At 43.1% G+C, this 18,856-nt stretch overlaps 1 protein-coding gene across 1 annotated transcript in view; it reads right to left on the minus strand.

Moving 5' to 3' along the window:
* ETS1 (ETS proto-oncogene 1, transcription factor) overlaps window positions 1-17,036 on the minus strand; it is a 65,937-nt gene extending 48,901 nt beyond the window's left edge. Inside the window, exon 1 of the mRNA XM_075603309.1 lies at window positions 16,604-17,036. Within this exon, the coding sequence (XP_075459424.1) occupies window positions 16,604-16,685 (82 nt within the window). The 5' untranslated portion in view covers window positions 16,686-17,036. The remainder of the gene's footprint in view (window positions 1-16,603) is intronic.
* Between the last annotated feature and the right edge of the window lie 1,820 nt (window positions 17,037-18,856).

Raw genomic sequence — 18,856 nt, forward strand, 5'->3', positions numbered from 1 at the left:
CTTCATTCAGAGTTTGTCTTTTAGATTTGCTTTAAAGGTGGCAAGAGAAGGTGCTTGGCGTATATGAACTGTGAGGGAGTTGCTACTTCATGGAAAAAGATTTAAGCAAAAGAGCAGTATAAGTAGAAGGGGTGCAATTTATTTTATTTAGTTATAAAAATGTTTTACCAGGAAGTAATACATTGAGAGTTACCTCTCGTTTTCAGGAATGTCCTGGGCATAGAGTTATGATGACAGTAACATGGTTACAAATACATGGTTACATTTGTTGAACAGGGTTACACATTATATATAAAGACATTGCATTACATTCGGTGAACAGGGTTATACATTATATATGAAGACATTGCATGAACAGTTATTAAAGATAAAATAAGTTATTAAAAAAAACAGTTACAGACCACATTAAAATGTGAGTCATCTTTAGTTTTGAAAGAACTTAAACTGGTAATGGCTTTGAGAGTCTTGGGTAGATTGTTCCAGCTGTGAGGTGCACGGTAAGAGAAGGAGCGGCCGGATACTTTTTTGAACCTTGAGACCATGAAAAGTCCCTAGTAGTCAGATTTCAGCTGATAAGTGCACGGGTGGTAGGAGTGAGCAGCTTGCCCAAGAAGTATTTGAAGTAAAAACAGGAAAGATGAATTTTGCATCTAGACTCAAGTGATGGCCAATCTAGTCTTTGAGCATTTTGCAGTGATGTGTGTTGTAGTTACATTGTAGGACAAAGTGGCATATTGATTTGTAGAGGGTGTATAGTTTGCTAAAGTAAGTTTGGCGTGCTGTGTCCCCATAGTCTATAATTGTTATTAGCATCTGCTGTGCGAAGCGCTTTCTAACCAGCGGGTTATGGCAATGGAGACAGTTGTGAGCCAAGTACATGAGATGAGCAGTGGTATAGAGAGACATCAGTGCTGAAATTTAGCATGTGGCATGTGGAGCCTTGAAAGTGAGGAGAACTTAGTCAGGTATTAATAAATTGTAGGAAAGTCAGGAGAGAGTCTTAGGGACAAAGGGACAAAGTGTACTCATGGCAGTGAGATTAAATCTTGGTGATCGACACTATTAAAATCTGACACAATTTTATATTTGGAAACATAGTAAGATGAGACTCTGGCTGTTTTGTCCGATGTCACTTTGTGTTCATCAAGAGTTTACACAGGCAGAATTGCCTGCTTTTGCTTATTTGGAAATTAAGCATGACTTGTTTTTCTTCAGGGCCTCTGAATTGGGGGCGGGGTGGTCACTTTATGACTTTTCTCTAATCTTTACAGACTAATAAGAACAAGATGGAAAAAGGGTGAAGAAATGAGGCCCTAAAGAAAAATAAGCCATGCCTAATTTTCCAAATAAAGCAAAAAAAAGCAGCACATTCTGCTTTAAGCCTTGTTACATTTGTTTAAGGAAGATTTCCAAAACGTGCTTTTTGGTCAGAGAATGCACCTTTGAAAAGGAAAAGAGCAGACTCCATTCTAGGAGAAAGTGAAATGATTGTAGCTGCAATATTATGGACATATTGGAAAGGAGAAAGTTGTAAAGCAGGGAGACCTTCCAGTACAAAAGTGGCCAACGCTAGTCCTCAAGGGTCAATGACTGAGCCACTGATTGAGCCACCTGTGCTGAAGTAGGGATATTCTTAAAACCTGACTTGTTGGTGACCCTTGAGAACTGGAGTTGGGCGCCCTTGTTCTAGTAGCAGGTTCCAATAGTCAAGACGGAAAAGAAAAGGTAATGCATTATAGTTTTAGCAGTAGAGTGACAGAGTATAGGCCATTTTTCGCAGTGTTACGGAGTAAGAAGTTACAAGTTTAAGAGTGTGACTGGAGAGGGCGGAGTGATATGTCAAACAGCATTGTGACTGAATAGATCATCATTTTGATGGTAGGGGTAGATGTGACTGATTTTAATAAAGGTTAAGCCCGCCATTGCCCCGACCTGTCAATAATACATCTGTATTATGGTTGTATATATATATGTGTGTTGTGAAGCCTAGTTCCAGCACTAGAGGGACCAGTGATCTTGCGCTTCAGGGTGCGCCAATTCCAGTGAAGCAGAGAAACTGGACCGGGGGAGGTATAAGGGAACGTCCGGCTCGGGTAGTTGTAGTCCTGGAGTTGCTGGTACTGCGACCGTCCTCCAATTGAAGACATAAACAGAGTCCCACGGGTGTATTGTTGTTAGCTCCATCGGGGGAGTGGGTAGGAGTAATGGAGATATCAACAGCCTGCTTACCTCCTATACTGAAATGCGTGGGAGGACTTGTTTCCTTGTTAAGAACCATCCCATTATGTTAAAATAATGTCTTTTATATTTTTTCACTTTCTGGGTACCCGTTTTTTTCATTCTTTATTTTTTAGATTTCACGAGAGCGCCCGCTACATTGTAACAATTTACTAGTTCTTATACCATGCCCGAAACAGTGGTAAAGTCGATATACACCTGAGCTTTGGCGGTAGCGAGTTCCAGACCTCTGGAGCTGCACACGAGAAAGCCGCCCACCAAGCGTAGGGTGCAGTACCCTTGGCACAGAGAGGCATCAATAGCTCTCCAGACGTCTAAAATTTCACAGCGATTACTGCATTATGATAACAAAGTTAAGGTAATTTGTAAATTAAATGAAAGGAAAACCACTGTGCACCTGTTTTAACCCCATATCATATTAGCTGTTAATAAGGAATATTATTTAGGATTTGAAAAAGGATTGTAAATGCTGGAGTGTAATGCTGTGCACAGATCGTAATAGCTCTGCAATGCATCTCAGGCCTCTCAATCATCAAAGGGCATACTGTAATGAGCTCGGGTTTCACAACACCCTACACAGAGACAGACACACAGCTGCAGCCAGAGATGGCCAGAGGTGTGAAAACCGTTACTGAAATTGGCTCCTTGCTGCTGCTCAGAGAAATGTTCACTGAGTGTGACCACAGTGTGCAGAGCATGCATGTCAGCGAAGACTGGTGTTGCCTGCTATGAATTTGTCCATGTCTCAGGTCACTAACCTCAATTAGACATGGGCATAAAAAAAATAGTTTTTGCCATTCTAATGTTTAATGCATGAATGTACAAACTTACATTTATGTGAACAAGAGTAAATTAAGTGATGCGCTGAAACTCAGCCTGAAATAGAGGGGATTAATGAAGCAATGGTAGTATTTTTCAGAAATCTCAATTGTTTAATAGAGCATACTTTGTTGTGAATGGGTTTAGTAGAGAATAATGAAGTAGTGCTCCTGATCAGCGATGCGCAAACTGGGGGGCACGAGACTGTCTGTGTGGGGCGCTGGGTTTACAGAGGCCCCGTGCGCTTCCCGAAGGCACTTAAATTAAACTGGGGAAGCGGCGAAGGCCTCTGTAAACTGTACTTACCTTGGCTCCGGCGGCATCTTAGACGCGTCGCTATGGCAAGGTGACATCATGACGCCGGAGCCAAGGTAAGAAGGGGGGGGGGGGGGGTGCGGAGAGAGGGGAAATGCCAGCAGGGGGGCGCAGGGAAAAAAGTTTTCACTCCCCTGCTCCTGATAAAGAAATGACCGCAGAAGCTTATGACAGATGTGGCTCATGTAATGATGATGACAATGGAGCAATTCTCTGCACGCTCCTTTTCAATATGGTGAGAAGCATATAGTTAGCAATTCATTAACTTCCTTCCATTCAGGTGAATAGAAGTTGATGCAACATAAACTGTGTTACTTTTCTTATCATATAAAGCAATGGTTTCAAATCTATTTTTGGTTAAGGAACCCTATGATTATATTGCAAAATTCTGCAGAACTCCAACCCTCTCTAATAGCGATACGGGAGTTTTGCCCTTTTTCTTTGTTTTTGTAGCTCTCTCTAATAATGTGTCTGAGATCAGACGCATGGTAAATTCTCCTGTATTTGGTGTAAAGTAAATAAAAATAGCACTTGTGGCTACATTTGCATGTCTCAGACAGGTCTGCAACCCTGTCTTTCCTCATTATCGCTTAGCAAACAATGCTTCCACTGCAGGCAGGGTTCTGGGTAATGACATGCAAATGAGCATAGAGTGTTACGCTTTACTTCTTACCCGTTTTAGCATGGACCCCTATAGGCTTATGACTGGCATATTACACAGCTATTCAGCACAGCCTGGGTTAAAAATTACATACACCAACTCGCAGACAGCGGTGTTTGGTGCAATGTAATTTTCAAATTATCTGAATATTGCAGGGAATCCTTTAGGGATATATAAATAAACAAATATATATATATTATATATTTATATACTGTTTTTAAGTAATCCTTGCTTCATTCATTGTAACATCGCCGGAAGAAGAGATCACTGTATCTCGAAAGCTCGCACAAATAAAAGCATTTTGTTAGCCACAGAACGGTATCATCTATTTATTTTTTGATTATTGAAGCTCGGCTAACACGGTACTGATACCTCTACATGTATATATATATATATATATGTGCATAGAGGGGCAATTGTTGATGGGGCAATGCTCTGATCATTTATAGCACAGAAAAATATGGAGAAATACTCTGCACTCTGCAGGTCCCTAGCTTGCAATGTGATGATGAAGCAGCCTCTGCAGGATTCCTTGACAGCAAAGGGGTTAATGGATATTCGGCAGCTATATCTGACTTAGAAACAGTTAATCGAGCATTACCGTAGAAACTTACACAAATCGTGAAAATAAAAGAAAAATATAATCTAAAAGCACCTGGGAAATATTAAGGAGTCACTTGTGACTATGCTAAATATTTACTGTTTAAGAACAACATGTTAACCTCTATTACATCAGAGACCAGCAGCCCAGAAAAGAACCTTCTGGGAATAACGCACCATTAAAATGTCGCAGGCTGCTCCCCCATCATAAGTGCAGCCACCATTGGTGCATGTAAACAGGTGACTAGTGAATGCAGGTATATTCCACTTCATATTCTCTTCCTCTCTGTGTCATAAGGCCTGGTATACCTTTCCTTTGTGAGCCACAAGGATGCCATGTATGAGGTCATCCCATCTGTTATATTCCAACTATCTCCATGTCAACAAACTCTTGTATAACCTTGCTCTCTGTTCACTCACCCCCAAAATACCCCTCTCCTCTGTGCCACATTTACCCCATATGACCTCAATGAGACCAGTCACTCTTCAGCTGTGCCACAAGACATTAAATATACATCATTTCTATGATACTACTACGAGACCAATAAACTTTTCATTAGGCTCCTATAAAACTTCAGTGAGTTCTCATATGGTCCTACTGTATGTAGATAAACTCCCCGTTTGTGTTCCATATAGACTTTTCAGAACATACACCTTGTTTTCGAATATATCTCTTGTAGGTCATGTGAAATCACATTGATTCGTGGTAATCGTCACTCTTCCGGAACATCCATAATGTACCTAGCTAGGAAAGGGTGATCTTTTAATCTATTTTGAGAGGTAATGTAAATATTTTATCTTTTTAATTTAATTTCTTTTTGATGCTGCATAAACAGTTGTATCAAATCAGCCCAATCTAACTTGGTCTCAGAGAGATCAGAAAAGTTGGCTGAGGTCAGTCAGCGAGAACTGAACCCAAATTTCCTGATTCATGGTTGGAAACCCACGAAACAAAAGCCTCTCAGGGGGTACATTATATATATGCCTAGGCGTCCATTCGTGACTTTTTTGGACGAAAACCCTATTGGTCTTCAATGAGCATTCTTCTCCCCCCCAAAAAAATAAAATGTCAGTTTCGTCGTATGTGGAATAAAGTCCTGAGTTTCAGCTAGCTATTGTTCAGAGGAACACAACTCACATGGCGAAAAATGGGCAGTAGAAATAGAAGTTTTGAAAACAGTTGAAATGATAAGCCACATTAAAGTCAAGATACTAAACATTACAGCAACAGTATCAATATACAATATTTGTTACAGGTCAGCAATTTGAAAGTGGCAATAATCATGACTACATTATGAATATGCACAAAAGAGGCCAATTCTCAATATGAATTATCAAGGTAATTGAGAAATGCTGCACATGCAGTTGAAACGCTGAATTCTATGGCCTAAATAATCAGGTTAAGTGAAATATCCGCAGTGCTCACTCCTCCTTATGTATGTATTTGATCTATATTTTGGGCAGCAGGCTGACCCAGGAGACAGAAGCACCACTACTTTACAGAAGTTGAACCTCCATACAGCAAAGCAGGGAGTGCTTATTACCCTTATTTTCAGATACCGCATTATAACACGATCCGTTACAACGCAAATCCGCTTATAACGCGATGCACGCGTGGCTCCCAATTTCCGTATTTATGAATACGTTACAACGCGATTATTGGTATCTTAAATACTTTATTGTACAATGCATACAATTGTACATTATTTCTAACGCGATGCACTTATAACGCAATGTAATTCTTTGGACCCCACGCACAGAGTTATAAGGGGGTTGCGCTGTATCTGTTTACTTTGAATGCATCTAAACAATTAGCTTTCTTCTAAAATCAAACAGTGAAATAGTAGAATAAAACTAAAACAACCTTATCATTACTTTGTTATCTTTGATCCTTGTTTGTTGACATGATAGCAGGATCATTGCTTTCATCATTATTGTGTAATGTTTCATGCCCTTTCCTCACGACGCCAGTAAACAGTCTACATCTTTTTCCTTAGTTTGGATTAGATGTTCGGATCGAGTTTTCTTTCATGGAGAGACTGAAAACAACCTTACAATTTGCATGACAAATCTTCCACCTGTTCACAAGAAGAATGTTCTCAGACAGAGAGATAATAAAGACTGTGACCTATAGAAAATATATTGTTACTTTTCCTACTTTTTCATATCTGTTAGAGAGGTCTATCCTACCTTAGGCTAAGGCCCCGCTGCACGCGCTAGCGCGCCCACCTTGCGAACGGCACTTCACCGGGATCTGCAGTCTTTATGGAGTCGTTTTTAGGCATGAGGGGCGTGGCCAAAATGGGTCGGGTGGGTGGGGCCATGACGGGGGCGGAGCCATGACGGGGGCGCGGCCATGATGTACATTTTCTGATCCATGTGTCTGTGTGTGTGAGTGTTTTTTAACCCTTATGTGCCAATAAATAGAAGTTTTTATTGCACTTACCTTGCCTGAGGGAGTTTTCTTCGGCTGTGCACCGCCCTCCATTTCCTGTTCTGTCTGTGTGTGTGTGTGTGTTTGTGTGTCCATGTCTCTGTGTGTGTGTGTCCGTGTCTGTGTGTGTCCAGCATTGAGGAAGGATCCACCCCCCTGCCGGCGATCTCCCCTCCTCATTGGATCTCTGCCACACCACGTGGCGCGTCGCCGCTCGGGATCACCGTCCTGTTGTAGCCCCTGCTGGCTGATGCGTCACAGTGCGAAGTGAGCCTGGCAGCGAGGAGGGACTGGGGCCGACTAGGGAGGAAGTAAGGAGCTGGTGAGTAGAGTGAACGTGGTCGCTCGCGCTGCCGGATGCAGCGGGACCCAAGCCTAAGATTTAAGTTTAGAAAGATTTTCAATTTCAGGTCCAATTGACATGACCCCTAACTGTACTATTATATCTTGCATGTTGTAGGTCAGGGGTGCACAAATGTTTACCTCTGCAACCCCCCTGCACGTGTCCCCACCCCCCCCCCCCCACTCCTTATGTTGTCTCCGGCTTTCATGGCAACGTGACATCATGTGACCCCACGGCGGCATTTGACGCCACGTTGCCATGACAACGTGTTACCAGAAGCCGACGGAGACAAGGTAAGGGAATTTACAGAGGCCTTGCGCGCAATCCCTGGTATTTAAAGTAAATGCTTTGGGGAAGAGCACGTGGCCTCTGTAAGCCCCGCCCCCCAGAAAATCTCACGCCCCCACTGGGGCCACACCCCTAGTTTGCTGTAGTAGGGAATGGTTTGGGTTTTAGTTGCAGTGATTCCAAATATGCAGTGATTAGGACTGAGCGAATCAGCAGACCACAGAAAATCAATCTTCTCTGATCAATCTATTTTTTTCTAAATCTTAACTGCTGGATGATTTTCCAATGAATAATGCGGTTACAATGAAAAAGTCAATAAAAAATATTTAATTAACCATTAACAGGTTGTATAAACAAATCGGAGGAATGGTTTTTTTTTATGAGACTGATCTCATAGTAACCCTGAGTAATCTCATAGCTAACATTAAAGCTACATGTATCAATGAAAATATAAAAAGTCAATGCAAATGTTAAAAAATGCAAATAAAATTAAAAATCCTTGACTGATCTTTGAATAACTTTATTTCATGATTTTAACGCAATAGGTATTTTTTCTTAGTCATTAGAGATTCCAGAATGCAAAGCACTTTAGACATGATAGAGATGGTAGAATATATTCATGTCCATAATATCTTACTCTAATTAAATTACAATAAGATGATTTTAAGCTACTGTCAGATTTGTCTGAAATTATTGGAGGAACTGTATAAATAGAACCTGAATTATGTAATTCTTTGCAAAAACTCAAAGCAAATGCACTTTTGGCTTTCATTTGGTAGTGTGGTCAAGCAACCCTTCTTTTGTGTAGGGGATTTGCAACTAAGCAACACTGTAAAATATCGGTGTATATATATGTAACAGTGTTCCCCCACCCAATCGCAGATAGGGGCCATTACAGGGTGTATGGTGCATATACCTGCTGGCAACTTGAGGGCTGAGTTGTCCGCCGATGGTAGTGGGGACACAGGAACATGCTTCTGGGGTTCATACCCCACATATCTCCTTAGCAGTGCACCGTCTCCAACTGCCGTGGACTCCAGGAACTGAAGGTGATCTTCCATGGTAGAAGGTATTACCTCTCCCCCCAGTAAGGTCACGCACCAGGCAGGAAGTATATTGCAAAACAGGAACGGGTTTATTACTACACTCTGCAGTAACAGTTACACAGCAGTCTTATGCTGGATACAGTCCGTCAGGTCAGCTATCACTGAAGATGGTCCCTGGACCGTCACTACAGGCCAAGGGCACCCGCAGCCGTCCTGGCTCTTCCCCACCTCCCTAGCAGAGACAGAGGTATGGCCCACATTCACTCTCCCCCGAAGGGAAGAGCACATGGGAAGGCCCCAATCTCAGGCTCTCAGTTGTGTGACCTGCCTTCCTCAGAGGGGAAGGGACAACTCTAACTTTTGGGCAGTCTTTCCCTTAAGTACAGCCAGAAGGCAGGCACCCCGTTGTCCCAGCTACAACAGGGTGTACCACCCTTCTGCTGTCACTCAAGTGCAGTACCAAAGGTGAGGGGGGAAACCCCCATACCAACTCCTGGCACCTGATAGTACCAGGGTTTATTGCCAGCCCATTGGGCAGAATAGTAGTCAGGGGGTACCCTGCTACATTCTCCCTCTGGTGGATTCCCAACGACCCTGCTTTGGTCCTAAATTTTCGGGTACCATTGTCAAATGAGACCTGAACAAAAACAAGAAAACAATTCACATGATCATCACATTAATATGCATGATATACAGTTCTCTGTGAAAAACAGCACATGGCTGTAGTATTAACATAGGTTCCTCCAACCTGGAGAACCTTCTTATCAATAATAGTGGTCTCATCGGTTCTAGTGACTAACTAATGCATCGTACTAATGGGCACTAGCACTGAAATTACTCTATTAGGGCGGTCTGCGCACCGCATGATCCACTGGATCTAAAGCGAGAGTGTAGTGATATTCCTGGTAACATACTATACTACCACAACCAGGCAATAGTTTAGGTATGGAGGCTATGGGTCTTGCAGTGTCAGGCCGGGATGATTCCTTAAAACATTTCCCTGTACTATCACCCTCTTCTTCTGCATTATACCAATTCTCATCTGACTCCTCAGAATCCCAATTATCTCTAGAACTATTAGACCCCCAATTTTTCTTGCAACTATCAGTGTTGTGCCCAGGACTATGGTGAGCATCTCTTCTCTTTCCCATTTAAACAGACTAGACGATCCCCCTAATCCCTCATAGGGCAGATACTCCTCCATGATCTCACTGTCCCAGGGAGGTTTGGGCATAGGCCGATGGGCCATTCCTGTGGGTTGTACTATGCCTAGACAAATTTCTCGATCACGGCGTCTCATGACCTCTGCGGCACCCTTAGCAGTGAACCTGCCTATTGCCGCTGACGACGACCCTTTATGTGTGGTAGTATATGTGGAACATCCTGACACATCAGCCCTAACAGACATTGCCACTTACTTCCTTCAGAAATAATACTGGACGCCCCCACAGACCCATTATCAAAATCATTCTCCCAATCCCGATAGTCCTGGGAAGGTTTGAGAGACTTAGCAGCTCTTTTACTCCTCCGCTTCTTCCGGTGGAACACCAACCTCGGCCAGTCCAACAGGTACAGGGGTCGCAGGATAAGGAGCCTTGAAAGTATCTGAGTCCCAAACGGTTACATTACCGGGGCCAGACACTAGGGTAATACTAACTATCGGCTGGTCAGCGATTGGTTGGGGCATAGGTTTGTGACCTCGCAAATAGTCTCGGTACTGAGCCAAGAAAGCAGGTGTTGTTACATCCGGGAACACCGGGGGTCTAACTTCCTTTTTAGCCAGATCCTCAGCCTCTTTCTGGCGGGCTATGCGTTCGTATATGGCCCGAATAAAGGCATGTCTCTTTATTGGGGTAATAGCAGTACTCACCGGAGCAGGAATCGAAATCTTCTCCTCTGCCCCAGCGGTCGCTGTCCTTTCGACATCATCTCTGGCAGGTCTCGCGGGGTCCTGGTGCAACTCCAGGTCCCGCACCGGAAGGGCGCCGGCATCCGGCAGTCATCCGGAAGTAGCTTCTCAATCATCCGCCTGGATCTCGGCACCATAAGGTACCTCCATCATCACCGGAGAATCGCTTTGTAAGCCTCTGGATACCTCCACCGAATATAGGCTCATCCACCTTTCAGGTCTCACGGTCGCGGTTACTGTTGCAGGGCTCCTCCGTCTCTCTGAGCCATTAGGACCGTTCAGTTCCTCCACAGCATTGGTCGGCATAATCGACAGCGGTCGAAACACCACCGAAGATCTACGGCTGCTGGTAAAGGAAGAGAGTACGGACACATCTACAGGGGAAAGGCACTGGATCATTTCTGAGTCATCAGGGGCAATAAGCAAGGCCTCTCCGGGCTCCTGCACCTCTGTGAACATCGGTGGATCATCACCCCAGGCAGTCACCTTACCTGGCATCTTGTGGCTGGTCTCGGTTCACTGACTGTCTCTTGTTCCTTTGCGGGGACCGGGTCTGGAACCGTCTCAGGCCTTGTCTCGGTTGTCAGGGCTTGGAACTCACCAATTGTAAACACAAGATAGCTTGCTCCCCTCACGAAGAAAATAGCACCTCAAACAAGGTCTTCTTCTGGGAATGCACAATCAGGGCCCAAGCACATCAATCTAGTGATCCCATCAGTGGGTACATCCAGGAAACCTTCTGGCAGTGAATAGTAGACAAAGTCCATATCGCCTGACCTCACTTTATCTAAACACGGGCACAAAAGAAAAGTGTAATTTACTCCTTTCGCCCGCCAAGCTCCAGGGAACTGAGGGTACAGTTTGCTGCATCCGGTACCTCCCTTATTCTCTAAAGTCTTTGGGCATTGGTTGTCAATGTGTTCCCTCGATCTGGTGGAGATTAGAGGAGGGGCACTCGGTGACGTGGACTGGGCATGGCTCATCGCTTGTGTGGGGTCCTGGCTTTCATGCCATACCCTTGCAGAACTTTGCAACAAGGCTTTCAGATTTTTTGCAAACCTCCCACGCAATTTCCATTCTCGACGGGAACCGCCATTTTGGATTGTGCGATTCACGTTGTGCATTCCCGACAGGGGAACCTCCATTTTGAGCGCATTTTTTTCACAGGCCAGACAGTGACCGCGATTCTGACAGGAATCCGGTTCTTGTGGTTCCTCAGAGCACATAGATTAGCAGTCTAACAAGATTAGGTTGTACCCCAGGCTAGCAAAGCTCCATCTCAATACGCTGTACATGATCTTAGTCCATTACAAGCACTCTTTGGTTCCATAGTATGGCTACTGGCTAGTAGTACTCTGGGCTCTTCTCTGTGCAGTACTCTTACACTGCCCCACTTGGCTGCCAGTATCGCAGACCCTTCCTTCATTGGCTCCTGGGGCTCCCAGGTACACCCCCTTCTAGGCGTCTCGACTATCAACCTTAGGGCAACTTATAACAGCAATAGCCTTGTGTCTCCAGACCATTCACCCAATAGGACAGTCTAGGCCATAGTTTCTTGGCGGGGAAATCTGGTCCCTGATTATGGTATGCCAGGGTCCCCTGGACACTATACCTAGCCTCCCTCCTTTACTAGTACTTTTTCTGGAACCGTACCTTGTTACTTCCAGCTATGTTTAGCTAAAAGCCTGTCCTGTTACAGATCTCTGCAGCGCCTCCAAATGTAACAGTGTTTCCCCCACCCAATCACAGATAGGGGCCATTACAGGGTGTATGGTGCATATACCTGCTGGCAACAGGAGGGCTGAATCATCCGCCGATGGTCTGTCAGGTCAGCTATCACTGAAGATGGTCCCTGGACCGTCACTACAGGCCAAGGGCACGCGCAGCCGTCCCAGCTCTTCCCCACCTCCCTAGCAGAGGCAGAGGTATGGTCCACACTCACTCTCCCCCGGAGAGAAGAGCACATGGGAAGACCATAATCACAGGCTCCCAGTTGTGTGACTTGCCTTCCTCAGAGGGGAAGGAACAACTCTTTTGGGTGGCCCTGCCCTTAAGTACAGCCAGAAGACAGCAACCGGTTGTCCCAGCTACAACAGGATGTACCACCCCACTGCTGTCACTCAAGTACAGCACTAAAGGTGAGGGGGAAACCCCAATACCAACTCCTGGCAACCTGATAGTACCAGGGTTTACTGGAAGCCCATTGGGCAGAATAGTAGTCAGGAGATACCCTGCTACATATATATATATATATATATATATATATATATATATATATATATATATATATATATATATATTTCTAGCTGTCCCTTGGATGAGAACTGTAATTAGCATACCCTGTACAAATCTAAATTCAAAACACCTTTTGGTAGATTTCTTACACCCAAGAGAATGACAAGGGGCAGATCTAGCAGAAAAGCTGAACAATGGTATGTTTATAAAGTAGCCAGTTACAGTTGCGTAAACTGTTCTCAGAGATAAGTTGTTTAATTTTGTTAAATCTTTTCTGATCACATATTAGCAGTCAATGTTTCCAGCTAGGCTACTGGAGGAGCTGTGTTACTGCCTAGTTGCTCCCTGCAAGATGAGTCATTAACTATAGTAGTATCATCAGACGGAACTAGGACAGGGTGAGTGGGCAGCGTGATAGGGAGCACAGAATTCAATTTATTGTAGAATTTTTGGGTCTCCGAGATTGCACGAAACAGCAATCTGACCTGGAAGCCCCATTCACTTGAATAGGGCATCCAGGGCAGATGACATGGAACGGTGACCTCGGAGCTTTGAGAATATGCCCTTTGAATTTCAGCCATCGGTTGGGGGGTTTGGGGGGAGGGCGCAGTTGGTGGAACCTGCACCAGGCGCAAATAAAACCTACTTCTGCCTCGGGTAGTACGTACTGAATATTGCATGATATGTGTAATTGAGCTTTTCAAGGGTTGGTTTAAAGGCCTTAATTATGTAAAGCTAATAAATATTGTACGTCTCCCATAACAATGTTACAGAATTTGTTACATTGATTGAACCTTACTGCAACATAGGTTAATAAGTGGCACTGGACCTTTAAATAATAGTGACTGCTTTTAAAACATACAATCAAACCATAGATCCTTTGTGACCTCTGGTTTGATTGTCTCTCCTTGTCTTTTAATTCTCTTTTCTTGTTTCAGTTGTTCTCCTGTGTTTGCCCAATACACTTTTGAATTTAATAATCCAATTAGTCTCGGTCACCTTTCTGCTGGGAGTCTTCTCCACTTATCCACCACACTTGCCATCATATTTATTCTATAGCCATCAATAAGTACAATGCACTTAGCCATGTAGTAATAATATCACTTTCCCCATAATGTTTGACATTTACCTCTTAATTATTTTAACACTAGTTTGTACTCACCACAACTTACTTTGTGTCTGATTGTAGCCACTACTTGCTTCACATTGCAAAACCAGAAACCAACCTCACATTGATGAGACCCTAAAGGTTGCAACAACTGTCTATGGGTATGTTTACTGTACATAACCTAAGGAGTCCAGAGTCCCTGACTGCAGTTGAAGCATTGTACAGTATGCTAAAAGATAATAGGGAAAGGAAGGGTTGTGGACCTGTCTGATGTTACTGTGATGTTAAGTAGTATTTCTATTTGCTGGACACTGTACGGTGGAGGATTTTTGTAACCTGTGATACTCACCATAATTTACTTTGTGTCTCTTAATTCTAGATGTTGTAAAAGTTGTTAATATTTAAAAGTTTTTTTTATTTAAAGCTGATTATAACTACAAAACAGCACAATGACAAATACCACATCATTTACAATGTATATTGCGTTTATTAAGGTTTAGTTTGTTGCCGAGAATGCTTCAACATGTATTTGCCCACTATCCAGTTTTGAAATGTGTAAAACTTCAGCTTGTCATACAGTGGATAATGCTGCCTGATGTCCAGAGAGGTTAATGCACTGATACAGATGTATGTCTGTATGTATGTATGTATGTCTTTATTTATATAGCACCATTAATGTACATAGCGCTTCATAGTAGTAATACACTTGACAATCAGATACTGTAAATAACAAATAATACAAATAACAGATCATGAGAATAAGTGCATCAGACATAAAAGTAACATTGTGGAAGAGGAGTCCCTGCTCTGAAGAGCTTACAATCTAGATGTCAAAAAAAGACTCAATGCCTTAACTGCCTTAAACTGCATCTGGCAGTGAAAGGGTCAATCCTATTACTATCAGAGGTGTCTGTAACAAATTGCCAAGCTGCCAAAGTCTATAATTACAGATGTGGTCCCATTATGCTCCTGAAAACAGACAGCTATGTCTGTCTGCTTCCAACTATCCTACAGCATCAAGGCTATAAAAGTCAGCAGTAAAGAAGTGAAAGCTAGAGCTTTTAGCATGGTATAGTCTCATCTAGTGCATCAAAGTATGTCTCATTACATAGTTAACCCCTTGAGTGGTACAGAGAAATCTATTACTCTCCTACTGTTATTACAGTGAAGTACTGTACAGTAAGGCTGTGTGTGCATCAGCTCCATGCAAAGGCAAGCTTTCAGGACCACTTTGTTCACTTCTTCAAGGGAGACCTAAATGGTTCAGAAAGTTGGCACTCTATAACTATTAGTTAGCCATTAAAGGTATTATGTCTACCTTACTTTTGTACAATGCAGCATTATTATTTAAACTTAGTGACATAAATAGAGAATGGTAGCACGTTAGCTTGTAGACAAAAAAAAGGCTTTTGTAATAAAATAAAAAAAGAGAAAAAAAGAACAAAAGCCTTTTTTATAACTAATGTTTCAAAATAGTGCATGCTGTTATGAGTCTCCGGCCCCTTGATCAGACATTAAGAGTATCACTTCTATCTACTTTTGTTCTTTTTAAAATTATTATTACAAAAGCCTTTTTTCCCTATCTTTAACTTAGTGAAAATATTTTTCACCCTGGCCATGCTGGTTTAAAAATGTCAAGGGACTGAAGTTTGGAAAAAAGAAACTCCGTTATGAAAAGCTCATTTGTACTGAGTGAATTATACTGTCACGGTTTAAACGGTGACCTAAAATCTCCTTTCTTTAACCCAATGTTTGCTGGAGTGGTTGAACAGGAGGGGAGGGCGGAGAGATGAAGGTCACGAGTTTGATGCTTTTTTTCTTCTTTCTCAGTTTTAACTCACACCCTTCCCATCTCAAACCGCAGCAGCAGCAGCAGCAGCAGCCCAGATGCTCACACTGCAGCTGCATAAATATGTATGGTACAAAAAAAGAGAAACAGAAAACGTATTTTCTTTTAATATAAAGACCACAAAAACGGTGTCTCTTTCGATCTGTTTCAGTCTGTGTCCATTTAAAAGAAAATCTATATATGTGTGTGTGTGTGTGTGTGTGTTCTCTCTATATACTATATATATATACACATACACACGGATACATAATATACAAAGATACACACGATATATACACACACACACACACACACACACACACACACACACACACACACACACACACACACACACACACACACACACACACACACAAAAACAACTCTTTGTAAATTCTCCTTCTGTCTTTCTCCATTTCTCTCCCCATACTCCATCTCCTGTAGTATTTCTCACCGTTTCTTTGGCTTGTATATCTGCCCTCTTCACTGTATTACTCGCCCTCTCACTGTATTACTCGCCCTCTCACTGTATTGCTCCCCCTCTCACTGTATTGCTCGCCCTCTCACTGTATTGCTCGCCCTCTCACTGTATTGCTCCCCCTCTCACTGTATTGCTCGCCCTCTCACTGTATTGCTCGCCCTCTCACTGTATTGCTCGCCCTCTCACTGTATTGCTCGCCCTCTCATTGTATTGCTCGCCCTCTCATAGAACCTCTTCTCTTGTCTATCAATTCACACTGTTCCCGTTACACAATGCAGCAGTGCTTATGGCAACTTACCGGAGCAGGAATAGGACTCATACTCTGCTTTCTCCGTTTTGATGATGGTTAAAGTCGGTTTAATGTCTACTGCAGCTTTCATGGTTGATCTCTAATGTCTAGTTGAAGGTCCTTGGAAAAAGAAACCAGCTTCCCCTGGATCTGGTACAGTATATATATAGACGGCTCCTCTGGGGAACTTTCAAATTTCCCCAGTTTATCTTCTTTCAAACAATAGTGATTCCCCCCGCCCCTTGTCTTTAATTCTCTCTTTCTTCTTGCACTTCTGTCCTTGTTTCCTTTTATTTCTCCTCTCAGTTTTCCGTCTTTCCCTTGTGCCTTCTGACCAAAGACCTCAGTTGCCTTCTTGTCTGGCTTTTGTTATTGTGAGCCACTGTCCCTGCCACTGATGTGAGCCACTGTCCCTGCCTTTGAGTGAGGAGTTGGGATAGGAGAGGGACGGTCCAGGGCAGTGACAGCAGTCAGGGGGCTGAGTTACAAGGGAGCCAATCAGCACATCACACAAAGACTGCTGATTTCTGCTCATTCACCACACATCAGGGCATGTTTAACTTTATACATTACCACTAGGTTTTATTTTAATTTTTTTACTTAGATTTTTAAAGATTTGCCGCTTTCCACCATCTTTTCACTATATGATAAATACTTCAGATGTAACAACTGTAAGTGTTCCTGCATCTATGCACAGTAAAGCTAAGAAATTGCTAGCATTTCAGCTACTCCAAAAAACCGTTGTCCAAAGATATATTTACAGGTACAGAATAATATCCATGAAATAGTGCATAAAAACAGGTATTATTGGGGACCTTGAAAGGGAATCAAAGATGGTATAACGCTTGTGATACACACATGACTAATATGGATATTACTAAGATTTATTAGATAAAACATTTACACTGTACTCCAATACCTTAGACACAGGAAAGTAAATGTACTTGCTCTCTGTCATACAGAGCTGAAGCAGGATCTTTTTAATGCAAACACAAGCATGAATTGTGCTTTTATGTAATGTAGTTTTTTGGAGCACTGGCCTTTTGTATCTGATCTAATATATAAAAACAATACATGTGTCTTATGTATAGTCTCAGAACTCTGAATAAAGTGTTACAGGAATTAATTAGCAAGGTAATTATGTACAGTTACATTGGTGCTTCCCTATGTATTGTAAGTGTAGCCAGGTTCCCTTTGGCCCTCCTGGGGCCTCGTCCAGGGTGGCACTGAGCGGGCTGGCGTGCTCACGCTGGCCGCAATTAAACACATTGCGGCAAAGTGTGTGGCCAGCGTGAGCGGGCGGGTGCGCCTGCCCGACGCTTAGCTGCTTGCCGAGCAAGCAAATTTGAATTTGCTGCTCGCAAGCGCATCACATGAGCGGTTCGCCCAATGAGAACGAACCAGCTACGTGACGTTGTGGCCGCGCCCCCAGAAACGCGCACACCTAGCTGGCCCCGAATCGCTCGGCCGAGCAGGACGCAGTGCAAGAGTGCCAGCGCTCCTGTTCCCAACCTGGCCGAGGCCTTACCGCCGCTACGAGCAGGAGACTTGCCGGATGCTCAGGGAGGTTACAGAGAAGAGCGGGTACTGTAGGAAGTGCTCCGGCGCAACGGAGCCTCCGTGGTGGGACGCCGGTAGGGCGCAACCATTTTGGATAATCGTGCATGCACACAAAAGGCTCACGCAGGCGCAATAGCTATTTAAATACAAAGAAAACAAAAGCACAAACGCACATAGTGAAGTATGTAAAAATTATATATATATATTGTGAAGGTAAAATATCTGCGTACACAGATCAATTGTTAATCAGCATTTCATGTACAATGACATGAGTTACCCGACGTCACAGAGTCACCACTGGATCGAGGGACATCAGCCCCGCTGCCGAGGAGGGAATCTCTTGAATGCGGAGAGCATGTGAGAAATATTAAAAACGCCCTACAGACTCATAGCGTAAGTCGCCATTATTCTACCCATCATAATAAAGATCTCTAACTTATAAAGGGATTAAGCATATACCTCGAAATAGACGAGGTGATAGGTGATAGGCTAAAGGATATGTCTGTACAAGAAACATACTGGATACAGAAACTTGAAACCTTAGGCATTAACGGTTTAAACGAAAATATAGACCTATGGTGTTTATATTGAAGAATATGTCTTTCAGATCAATTTTCTGTGCTTTGTCTTGCTAAATTTAATGTGTCTAGATCCGGAATATATATATATACTTTAGATTTTGTATTTAAATATGTGTTATAT

Source organism: Ascaphus truei, chromosome 6 (genome assembly GCF_040206685.1).
Source record: "Ascaphus truei isolate aAscTru1 chromosome 6, aAscTru1.hap1, whole genome shotgun sequence".
NCBI classification, from domain to species: Eukaryota; Metazoa; Chordata; class Amphibia; order Anura; family Ascaphidae; genus Ascaphus; species Ascaphus truei.